Raw genomic sequence first — 12,387 nt, forward strand, 5'->3', positions numbered from 1 at the left:
GCAACTTGAAAATAAATATATTCACAATCTGTAGAGTTACATTCTGCTTACCACCCCCACTCCCTGGGGAGTGCCTAAGGAACTCAAGTGAGTCTTTAAAATGCCACAATGTGGAAGTATCTGCAAGGCAAACACAGGAAACTCCAAAAAGAAAAAGAAATCCTTTGATCACGAAGTGTCCTCCACATCTCCACGAGGACTTGCTTATTTTGCTGGATCACCCTTTTTCATTCTTCTGATTTGAGTGCCAAAGTTCTTTCAAATACACCAATGTTTGAGGGAACAAAGAGGTAAATATACGCACATTCCACAACATAAATCTATATCCTTGCAAGCTTATTAAGTAGTAAATATAATTTAAAAGGATCTACTTGGTAATTTTTAATGCATAAAAGTAATAAGACCCTCATTTTTAATGCATAAAAATAACACTCCCCCAAAAATAATAAAACCCAAAGATGTTATATTCTGTGTAAACATTCTTGAATCTATAAATTAAAATTGATCATTTTCAAGTAAAAAGAGTACTGTTTTCAGACCTGAATATATTAAAGTACTAACACGAAGACTTTATAACATTCTAGATAACACTGGATACTTTCAGGTGGGAAGTATGAAAAATAAAAGATTTTAAGGCAATCCAGTAGCTAAGATATTTCCAATTAAAGTTCTGTCTTTCAGAGCATGCTCTACTTCCTTCTCTTCAATCTTTAAAGACACCTGGAAAAAAGAGAAAAAAGCTTTTCACAGTGGAGAACTCACAAAAGCAAAGTCTGTAGTACATAAAGGCCTACCATGTTAACCCTTCTCACAAGAGGCGAGCACGTTAAACGCTGCTTTTGCAATGGCCCCCACACACAAAAAATCTCACTCATGCCCCAGTCCCATCCTCACAGATCTTAAACTCTACCTAACAAGAAACAAATTGTGTATCTAATTACGGTCATTTTAAACTCTTTACTCTAGCAAAACACAAGTTCTCCAAAACAGGACAATTAAAAGGAATGCCACAAAGAAGCAGTTGGCTGTACCTTTGTGAGGCGGGTTTCCTTGTTTTTCTTTAATTCTAAAATGCCCCTGGCCTCCAAGAGCCCTGAGAGTGACAAACACTCTGACTGGTCCGCAGCTGCCACCTGCTGTTTGCGACAGACGTTACCGTAGGCTTCGTATAACTGGGAGGAAACAAGGGAGAACAAATGTTTAGAAGTCCTATCTCTTGGAACCTATTTATAATCTTTGAAAGAATGTGAGTCTGGGTTTGCAAACAAAAGTTATCTCGGTACCCAGTCCTCCCTCTTTCCAATAGGACCCTTGAACGGGCATCCTGTAGATATCGCCAAACCCTCTACTGTCATGTAGGAAAGGGCTCTATATTTCGTTGAGAGGCAGAAATGAAAGGGGAGAAGATTAATGGTCAATTCTCAACCACAACCCAAGGGAAATAAAGTCAGCTGCCTTTTACATGGTTCCGGTGTTTATTCTGACTGTTAAAAATCCATTTTTAATTCCTGTCAGCTGGAGCGTGATAGGCCTTTTGGAAAATATCTGCTCCGCAAAGCAGATTCCCACCTCTCCCCCAGCTCCATCGGCCGACATTCCCCACTAACCTTCCCCAGAGTGACCTCTTTGGTTTTCAACTGCCTGGTCAAGAGCAGCAAAGAGCAGACCAAGATCTTCTGCTGAAGGGGGAAGGAATCTTGTGCTCCTTCTTGGATCAAAGTCATCCTGTCTCCATCAACTTCTGAAATGACTTGGGATATGTGACTGAGGCCAACCCGCTTCGGAACCAGCGACTCAGAGGATGACTTACCTATAAATACATACATCGAACTTAATTAGATTTTTACAATTGTGTGTATTGCGACAGATGAGACTAAGTTTTAGCTGAAGAAAATTCAAGTGCAGTCATGTCGTGGCAAAGCAGAGGTTCCAGCTCTGTAACTGGAAACGAAAGGATGAGAGACAATGCTGTCCTCACCAAGAGACCAGGGGACCGTGGGTAACTTCAACCAAGGCTTATCCTTTTTCTGGGCAGAATGGTGAGCTGCTGTGCCCTGTAGAACACAATTTAATCTCAGAGAGACAAAAACCCACTTCATAAAAGAATAAAGATCAGACAAAGAACTACTGTCTCCTGCTTGGGGGTTCCTAATATCTCAAAGGTAAAGACAAACAGAACTCTGAAGCAAAGATGCCCAGTTATTAAGAAAAAAGCTGGAAAAATTACCTAATATGTTGACTCAAGCAAGTGGCTAAATGTGGGCAGTACAGTCAATCCTATGTAAGTCTCCGAGAGCCTCCACAAATGACCTTTGAGGTTCGGTTCACTTGCCCACGCTGATCTCTACACTTGAGAAAAGGTCACTGGATATCTTAGCAGATAGCACCATCTCAGAGGCCGGAGGCTGGGAAACAGCCAACAAGCTGCATGGGACTATGGCCTCATTGTTTGGAGATGCATGAATTGCAAGACAGGAGGGGTTTGCTCTGTAACAACCTTTGCCTACAGTTACTTCCTGAGATCATGTGCAGTTGTCCCACAACCATTTGCTTCTATTTCATTACAACAAACGGGATGTTGCAGAGGACGGACAGAAGTGGAGAAACTGGAGATCACTGATCAAGTAGCAGAATCGTGAGGCTGAAAGAATTTTGAGCCTAGTTTTGCTCCCTCACCCCATGGCTGAGCCCTCTAAAACAACCCCCACAAGTGGTCATCTATCCAGCTTTTGTTTGAGCATCTTCAATGCTGGGGAACCCACGATGGGAACCCACTCAGTTAGTGCTGCTTATTAGAAAGTGTCTTACTAGTATATAGGGCGGGGCAAAAGTAGGTTTACAGTTGTGAGTACGCAAAACAGCACTTATTCTTGTATTATTTTTTATTAATTATTGTATCTTTTTTATTGATTTTTAGAGAGAGAAGGGAGAGGGAAAAGGAGACAGAGAAAAACACCAATTTGTTGTTCCACTTATTTATGCATTCATTTGTTGATTCTTTTCTTTTTTAAATGTTTTTGTTGATTTCAGAGGAGAGGGAGAGAAATAGAAATATCAATGATGAGAGAGAAACATTGATCGGCTGCCTCCTGCATGCCCCCTACTGGGGATCAAGACTGCAACCTAGGCATGTGCCCTGACCAGGAATCGAACTGGGACCTCCTGGTTCATGGGTCAGCACTCAACCACTGAGCCACACCGGCCAGGTACTGGTTGCTTCTTGTATGTGCCCTGACCAGGCATCAAGCCTGCAACCTTGGCATATTGGAACAACGTTCCAACCAAGCCACTTGGCTAGGGCTGTATTATTTTTCCATATGAACAACTGTAAACCTATTTTTGCCACACCCTGTATAGAGCTGAAGTCAGTCTCCCTATAGCTTTCTAGAGCCATTAAGAGCTAATCACATATACCAGAGGTCAAGGAATTAGATTAGTCCAACAATTTACACCAGGAACTTATAACCCATTCTAGCTCTGTGTGTGCCGGCAGTGCTCACAGGGGTCGCCGACACATTTGGTAGTGAGAAAAAAAAGGGGACTAATCCTAAGCACTAAGTTTGGCTACTTCTGAAGTATTTTTATTAATTTTCTTTCAACAAGGTGATGAAAAATAGCAAGTGTTCTCTGTGGAAATACAGTGCTAGAAACAATTTTAATAACTTTCAACCAGTGCAGGAATGAAGGAAGAAACAATCAAATCAGGGTGTTCCGCTTCTAAAGACTAACCCTGGATATTAAACACTGCCAAGATATGTCGTTCATGGCCATTTTATATCTGCCACCGCTAAGGAAAAGGAAAATTAATGTTTCCATTTTTGTAACAGCTTGCCGTTTACTGCAGCAATATCATCTTTATACCTCCATCCTCCTAGGCTTGATTAAAGGCCTGAGATATCCCAGGGCAAACTCAGTTCTCTCACTGCCTGCCTCTTATTTAGCGGGCTCTGCTTTTACCTGTACGGAGACCTAAACCGCACACAACTTCAGCACCCAGAGAAGCTGAGCCAGCCTCCTGTTTACAGTTTCCACTCCTAGAGCTTGGAAAGAAAATTTACTCTGTCCCAACCATTTATGTAACACTGTGGATAACTCATTTCCAGTAATGCACGAAATTTAGTACTGCAGGCAAGACTGAAATAAAGCTGACACACAGTCACACACATAAAAACGGGTGTAGATTTAACCATGTTCATTACACCTTTCTAGCTCTTTCCTCAGAAAAGTGAAGCAAGCTTCAAAAAAAAAAAAAAAAAAAGTGAAGCTTCTATTACAAAGGAAGATGGGAAGGAGATAAACTACTTACATTCAGACAGCGGTTTGAGGATAGTCTGGCTTTTGACATCCGACTCTACAATTTCAATAGCTCTCCTATAAAAAAATATTTCTAAAATTAATTTAGGCTGAGCCAAACCAAACACCACACCAAACCACTAAGCTCGAAAACAGACATATTAACAAAAAACATGTTTTATAATTTTAAAGCCCCCAAACAGAACGAGGCTATGTCTCAGCTAAAGGAGACTTAGTTGTCCTGAAATAAATCACAGACCAGGCAATCTGAGAACCTCAACACTACACGCTTTCCTCTCAGAGACGCCAAGTAGGCCATCATACATCGAGCCAATGATAACACCTTCGATGAGGAGAAAACGTCATGGATAGGAGAGAGAATACAGAGTGTGGGCAGTGGACTAAAGACAGCCGGTACCACCCATCCACACCAGACCCGAAAGGGCAGTGCTCCGTTTTCGATACTGCCATTTGTGTAGGCTAAACCGCACCAGCCTCAGACTATTGCTTGGAGCTGGTCTTTCCCAGAGCAGTTTGCTGACTAGGGGAAACTTTCAGATCCAGCCAGGATCCTGCCATCTAGCAGTAGGCAGAGCTTACACTCCCACTGCTCTCTCCGAACTACTTTGCCCACAGGAAGCCAGAAGCCAGACCTGGATCTTCTGTATGGCAGTAGGGGGGAGGTAGGACCAGCAGGCCAGCACAGCAAGTATCATTTTAATGGGCCCAGTGCCCCTACTGGGAAGGAAGAAATTTCATCAGTCAGCACAGAGGCTTTCCCCAGCAGGAGGGACAGAGGGATGGGAAGGGAGAGAGGTCTGGAGTACAACTGTGGGGACCACCAACTGAAGGAAGGGGTGCTCACAAAAAAAAGCAAAGGGAGGAAAAAAATGTCTAAAGGCAAAGATGGTTCAGGTCCATAAATAAACCTGCTTGAGACCAGCTAATGGAAAAGTAAACTGGAGTCTTTTTTAATACAAATGTAATTAACCAATCTATAATCACCACAGGGAGTGCCAGCAACATCTCATTTGTTCCTCCCTCTGTAGGTAATGGACTGATAATGTTTCAGACATTAACACGGTGGAAATGCAGAACTCCCCACTGAGAAACAAGTCCTCTCTCCTGAGCATAAAAAAGTGGCAGAACGGAGCCTCTTAAGCCACATTCACTTGAGTTACACGAGACAATTAAACAGCATTTCTTTTTTTTAATAAAAGCAGCCAACAGAGCCATAACTCACCTGCAAACATCTAGTGCTTTGCGAACGTCTCCAGAAACAGCAGAGACTTTTCGGGCACAGAACTGAATCGCAGCACTGTCCAGGATCTGATCTCTGGATACCTTTGGACAAGACACAGAAGGTGACAGTCTGAACTATGAGTCCCCCACTTTGTAATTTAGATCCCAGGCACAAATATTTTCACATTGAAGTCTAAGTTTGATTGGCCACCCTGTAGGGTCTAAGAGATGCCTTTTCTGCTCGTAAGTAAATGGAGATTTACTTATGAGACTGGCATATATGTCCATAAATGGAAAAAAAGAAAGCAATCAGACCTTAAATTAGCAAAACTAAACTAAAATAAAACCGATTTGGTCATTTCCCAAAGAGAACGTTTTCTCATAGCCCCTATTTTGAAAGGTCTAATTGAAGGGGCATTTGAGGGATTCCTCTCTTATTTTTATTTCAACACGGAGGCACCCAATAAATGGAGCCATGGGTGAAAATCCTTATAAAAATGTTCTCCCTGTGGCCCATAGGAACTCCATGGTTAGTAATGCCACCCAAACAAAATATTTAGAGCTACTGTTAGATTTTTCCAACACAGGTGATCCAAGGAACACGCAATTTGGTAATGGTTATCACTCACCTGATTAAGTCGATCCTGCAAGATAGTGGCTATCTGATTTCTGGTATAAGGTGGGAAGTTCAAAAGCTGTGGCTTGCATTTTTCTCTAGCTTGAAGCCTCGGCAGAATTCTGTCTGTGAGATCCAAGGTATTAGCAATGCCTGCGGAGGAGATAAATAACATTAACCATCAAATCATCCTACAAGGAAAAATAAACCATCTAAAAGCTGAATAAAATTTCTAGCTGTAATCCAGTATTCCAATTGTTGCTTCCCACTTGCTGCCCCCTTGTCCCCGCCCAAAACTCATTAGGTAAGATGTATATTAGGATTGTTCACCGATAAGCAGAATCAGATATTCCAAAAATCAACACTGGGTGTCTCTGAAATGCAGTATTATGTCATTTCTATTCAGACTTAACTGATCTTCCTTAGATTAAAATTACTATTATTTTAGAGTAATGTTCTTATTTTGATAAGAAAGCAGGTTTAAAATAAAGTAATAGGTGATAAATAAACTAAAGAGATTAAAAAAGAATTCTTTACAGTCACCATGTAACGGTAACAACTGGGCACTAACCAATCAGCACCAATCGAGAGTTGCTTAGCCAGGGCCATTCAAACAGTGTGTACAATACATCCTGCCCTTTGCTGTCCAGCTGATCCATCTCGTCCAGCACCAACACACTACATGGAAAGAGAAACAGTTAGTGCCCGCGTTCACTTTCTTAACTCTCCAATCTGTTTGATCTGGGCTGGCTCTGGGCCACATTCCTACGGCAGAGATCGGTTTGAAGATCATAATTTGTCCTGTCTCCAGTCACTGTTACAAATGATCCCCCTCCACCATCATGAAAAAGTACCATTATAGGTTTTTTTTTGTGTTTTTTTTTTAAAATATATTTTATTGATTTTCCACAGAGAGGAAGGGAGAGGGATAGAGTCAGAAACATCGATGAGAGAGAAACATCGATCAGCCGCCTCCTGCACACCCCCCACTGGGGATGTGCCCGCAACCAAGGTACATGCCCTTGACCGGAATCGAACCTGGGACCCTTCAGTCCGCAGGCCGACGCTCCATCCACTGAGCCAAACCGGCTACGGCAATTATAGGTTTTTCAAGCACTTAGTTTAAAAACATTTTTCCAATTTAAAATTAGGTGTCATTTTCCTTTCTTCTTTCCCTTTAAGCTTATGTAACTACCACTCATAGAGCAAATATAGGGAAACTAGAGGCCGGTGCACCGGTGGGGTCCCTTGGGCTGGCCTATGCAGATCAGGCTGAAACTGGCTCTCCGACATCCCCGGAGGGGTCCCGGATTGCGAGAGGGCGCAGGCCAGGCCGAGGGACCCCACCGGTGCACGATTGGGGCCAGGAAGGGACCATGCGAGGGCTCCAGGGTGTGTTGGCCCGTCTCACCCAGTCCCTATTGGCTGGACTCCAGCAGCAAGCTAACCTACCAGTTGGAACGTCTGCCCGCTGGGGGGCAGTGTGCACCATAGTGACTGGATGAACAAACGGTTGGACACTTAGCATATTAGGCTTTTATTACATAGGATGTCTTTTTATAAACCAATAAATTCAAGAGATTAGAATGTGAGTTTGTGGGTGAGAGACCCCGCAGATTCTTAGAGGGCAGCACGCGGCAGAGCAATACTTACACCATGGGGCCCTTCTCTGCAGTGAAATGGTTTTCCAGTTTCTTCATCATGTCCTTCCCAGCTGGCCTGGATACTCCTTCCTGACAAATTTCCTGAGCAATAGCTGGGAATACAGCCTGAGCCCTCCTCAAGGACATGCAATTCAGCATGATAGTTTTAAAACTTTTCAGCTCCTTCTAGAAAAATGCAAACATAGGAGTAATTTTAGCCTTGGATAAAGATTTGATGGAACCTGAAGTGTCTGAGGAGTCAACAGCATACGAAAGAGTAAGCTCTCCTTTCATTTGGAAAGATTTAGACAATGAAATTGAAAACGTCTTTTTTGGGGGAAATGTCACCTAAGACTTCTACTTTTTCTTAACCCTTAATAACTAAGTGCCATTTTAGCAAGAGCATCATAATTCAGACTCTCAAAGTACCTTGAGGTCTTGCAGAATTCGGCTTAAGCAGGCAGTTTTTCCAGTTCCAGGAGCACCAGAAAGATAAAGACTTCCAGCTTTTTTCCCACAGATGTGCTCCCTCAGGAAATTCCTGATGACATCCATCTCCTTTTCCCTGGCAGGGAGCCGATCTGGGACAGCTGTATTCAGGACCAGCTTTGCTTGCTGGTAGCAAGTGCCTGTGCCAGACATGAAAGGACAATTAGATACAACAGAGGCGACTGAGAAGACCCAATGGGTTTCATCTGGACTTGCCAGCCTTGTTTAAAGCTGCAGTAACAGCTGCTGTGAGAGAACGAACCTTCTTGCTTAAACAGCCTCACACAGGCGGATTCTTTCTCCAGTGGACATCTCTGCTCAGAATTTGTTGTGGCCTCTGGACCTTTTTGAACGGAGGAACATATTTTGTTTTGGTGAACTCTGGCCGGTCTTCTTTTGCCTGGAGACTTAACTGTCAGCTGATTGTCAAACACCAGTTTGCGTCCCCTCGGTGTGTGTGAGTGAGGGGGACCGTTCTCCTTCTTGCCCAGCTTTGGTGGAGAACAGGGTGATAAACAGGGAGTGTTGCACTGGTTGTCATCACCTGAAACACATTAAAATCAAAGCATGGTCGTTCGCGGCAGTGATTAGTAAAAGGACTCGCAAAGATCCCTGCCTCCCCCAGAAAGAGGTGAATTCCCACTTCAGCCAAAGCCACCAAAATAAAACGCCTCTCATTTTAGAAGCAAATACTGGCCACCAGGTGGCAACACTGAGTCTCACTATTGTTGGGTAGAAACCAAATGGGTTTGCGTGGGATGAAATTCTAAGATGGTTCTAAAACAGGGTTTCTCAGCGACGGCACCACTAATATATTAGACCAAATAATCCTTGGGCGTGTCCCCTGTTCATGGTAGAATATTTAGCAGCATCCCTGGTCTTTATCCGTATGCCAGAAGCACACCGCAGTGTCAACAACCAAAAATGTCTCCCCATACTACTACCCAACCACCCCTCATTAAAAACAAACGCTCTAACACAGGAAAGGGTTCCCAACGGCCTTTCTAAAACAAGAGCATCACCTGTGTCTCTTAATTTCACACCATTAAGGCAAGTTTCAAAAATACTATACAGTACAGTTAACTGCAAGGTCACTGTTTTAAAAAGTTTATTTTTTATTGTTGACAGTATTACAGATGTCCCCCATCCCCCCCCCCCAGTTCCCACCTCCACCCAGCCCCCTCCCCGCCCCACCCCCAGCCCTCACCCCACTATTGTCTGTGTCCATGGGCTATGCATGCAAGGTCGTTTAAAATAACCAACAGCACTGAGTTCAATGAAGACACAGAAGATCAGGCCTATTAAATACTGCAGAAAGTGATCTTAACTCTGAAATTCAGCGAGAACTCGGCCATCTTCCTGAAAAACCCCCAGAGTGAATAGAGTGGCCTTAACAGAACTTGCCGGCCTCCGAGGACTGGGCATTCTTATCGCTGCGTAAAGGGAGGTGGAGAGCTGCGGGGCGCAGAGGGCTCAGAAGGGGGGGCTTACCCAGACGTTTCCTGGGGCTGAGGGGCAGGCTTTTTGCACAGGGAGTCCGGGGTGTGGCCTGGACCTTGGTCAGCTCCAGTTTGGTGTCACTGCAGCTTTTAGCTTTGTCCACGGTCCGAGACGGCTTCTTTTTTGGAAAAGTGATGGTGGCCTGCGACTGGGATCGGGTCTGAGGCATGATGGCCGCACAGCTGGGCACGGAAAAGAGAACGGGAGAGCCAGTCAACACGTAACACCGAAGGGAAAGACCTCGCACGGAATGCATGCCGACGGTCGGCACTTATCGAGTAAGTAAATGATAACGATATTGGAGCGCCCAGTTCTGCCTCCCACCCCCATCGATGGAATAAGAGCAGAAACTTGTCTACCAACTCTGCGTACGAAGCTGTTCGGAGCAGTTCGGGTATCGCCTCATCTGAGTTTCACAACCAACTGCCTCAGAGGAAGGTACTATTATTAAAATGACCTTGAAGACGAGAAAACTGAGAGCACAGGGGCCCGAAGGCACAGCGAACCAGGCACTCTGGCTCCACGTTCTTACTCGCTGGAGCGATGCAAGAAGTGTATCCTGATGGGTCTCGATCGCACTCCTAATCCCCTCACCCAGCCCCTTCCAGCCTTCCAGCCTCGCCCCACGCACCCCCAGGCCTCACTCAGCACTGTCTCCACCCCGCACAGCTCGCAACCCCACCCGGAACATCTCCCCCTGCATCACCTACACACAACTGCCAGCCAGGCTGCTCGGACAGCGCACACCTCCCCTCCCTTCCCTTCCCCGACCTCTCTCCCGCGATCTGGGCTCCGCTCCGCTCACTTCACCTCGGGCATCACCGGCACCCTTGGGCCTTGTCACTCAGCGCCCCTACTTCTCTGACCCCAGGCGCCCCGGGGTATCCTCTCCTCTCCACCCCACAGGGCTGCGTCACCTCAGTACCGGATTCTTCTCTCCTCTCTCGCGCAAGGCTTCAGGGATTCTTCACAAGCTCCTGGACAAACCGGCAGCAGCCAAGCCCAGACACATTCGCGCCAAATGTGCACAGTTGTAGCTTTCCGGCCTCCCGCCAAAGTCCAGACAGGCTTCTAATTGGCTGTCGCCTGAATGCCGCGCGCCTAGGCCAACGCCCACCCTCCCCAATGAACAACCAATAAGAGAGTCCCAGGTCTCGGAACCCTCTGAAGGCCACGCCTACTGAGCGGAGGGTGCCCATCTACATCCGGGACCTCCGCCGGAAAGACGTGAAGGGAGCGACGCTGGGTAAGGCGAACTGGCCACGCCGCAAAGCTCGATGGGAGATGTAGTCTTTGCCGCACGCGATTCTATTTCCATGCCTTTCTCTCGATGGGAGGTACAAAGATGTGGTTGCTCCTCAGTGCTGCACTTAACCCATTTTCGTTATCCTAATGGGCTACATTTTTAGAGAGCTACTATATAATACCTATCATTTTGGGGACGGTTCTGGGAGTCAGATATGATGCTAGGAGCTTTACTCAACCCTGCAAGGCACAAATCAAATGTGCATAGGGTCAATTAGGGGTCACAGCATCTTGTTGAAGGATCTAGGATCCCAGATTTCCTGACACCCAAACCAATTTTTTTTTTTTTTTTTTTTTTGGTAAAGTTCTACACATGCATAGCGAAATATACTACCCCTCATTATAATATTCCCCTGATTTGTATTTCAAAGGTGAGAAATAAAGCCAGGCCTTTGCTTTTATTTTGTTAAAGGTAAGAATATATTGTGTACCTTCTTATCATTAATCCCATTAATCAACACTTTGTAGGGAGTGGAGAGAATTATGACCCCTTCATTTAAAAAAAATTTTTTTTATGGCTAAACACTAGGGTTTCAGGGCCAGAGAAGATGGCTATAGAAGAAGAGGCAAGCTGAGCTTTTAATGAAAAATATAAATTAGAGCAGTAATTTATAGGCCAGTTTCCAAAGCTAATAACAGCTATGCCTCAGATTCTGTTAAAGGCCAAAACCCAATTCTAGGTGATGGTAAGCATTTATCTTTCATCCTTCAATATCAAATAAAATAGAGCAATAAAGCTGAGAAACAGGAAAGCAATATTACAATCGTCAGTTAATTGTAGTTAGTTCATATAGTAGATAAGAGCCAGTACTGAGTGCTTAAGTGTATGCCAGGGACTGAGTTCAAGCCTTTTACCTATGTCACCTTATTAATTCTCACAAGCACCCCATGAAGTTGGCATTATTTCCATTTTACAAATGAGGAAATGGAATAGAAGGGGTTGAGTAAATTTCACACATTAGTAAGTGGAAGAGCTGGAATTTGAACTGGCAAAGTCTGACAGGAAATCAAACTCTCAACCATTAAACATGGGGGAGGATTAGACAGATGCAGGTTCCACAGTGGCCTTCTAAACAGGGAGAGATGGTTAGGAAGCACGTATCGGGAAGGCTTTCCAGGAGCTGAAAACTGTAAGAGTGAAGAGATTAGGTAGCCATGACTGTAAAAGTGTTATCCTAAAATGGAGGCTTTAAAAAATATACATATATATGTAATTTTTTATTGATTTCAGAGAGGAAGCAACAGGGAGAGATAGAAACATCAATGATGAGAATCACTGATCAGCTGCCTCCTGCACAC

The 12,387-nt window shown here is 44.5% G+C and overlaps 1 protein-coding gene across 2 annotated transcripts; it reads right to left on the reverse strand.

Moving 5' to 3' along the window:
• CDC6 (cell division cycle 6) lies at nt 1-12,387 on the reverse strand. 2 transcript variants are annotated; one of them, XM_036339065.1, is made up of 13 exons: nt 10,701-12,387; nt 9,775-9,965; nt 8,546-8,827; nt 8,224-8,423; nt 7,805-7,980; nt 6,723-6,829; nt 6,165-6,304; nt 5,537-5,637; nt 5,299-5,418; nt 4,307-4,371; nt 1,608-1,810; nt 1,032-1,172; nt 1-720 (listed from the first exon to the last, which is right to left on the reverse strand). In XM_036339065.1, exons 2-13 carry the CDS (start codon nt 9,950-9,952, stop codon nt 631-633), a joined length of 1,803 nt encoding a protein of 600 aa, XP_036194958.1. In that variant the 5' UTR covers nt 9,953-9,965; nt 10,701-12,387; the 3' UTR covers nt 1-630. The 2 variants fall into 2 exon arrangements, with proteins under 2 accessions (XP_036194958.1, XP_036194959.1); XM_036339066.1 differs by lacking the exon at nt 5,299-5,418 and having other exon boundaries at nt 10,701-12,386.

This window comes from Myotis myotis, unplaced genomic scaffold, assembly GCF_014108235.1.
Source record: "Myotis myotis isolate mMyoMyo1 unplaced genomic scaffold, mMyoMyo1.p scaffold_m19_p_17, whole genome shotgun sequence".
NCBI lineage: Eukaryota > Metazoa > Chordata > Mammalia > Chiroptera > Vespertilionidae > Myotis > Myotis myotis.

Bases quoted from the DNA above. Each gene is read 5' to 3' on its own strand.
- CDC6 (XM_036339065.1), bottom strand. From the start codon at position 9,952: ATGCCTCAGACCCGATCCCAGTCGCAGGCCACCATCACTTTTCCAAAA. The intron at 5,638-6,164 runs GTGAGTGATAAC...TCTTGTCCAAAG, and splicing joins TGCAGGATCGACTTAATCAG to GTATCCAGAGATCAGATCCT. The intron at 721-1,031 runs GTACAGCCAACT...TCTTTTTTCCAG, and splicing joins AGGAAACCCGCCTCACAAAG to GTGTCTTTAAAGATTGAAGA.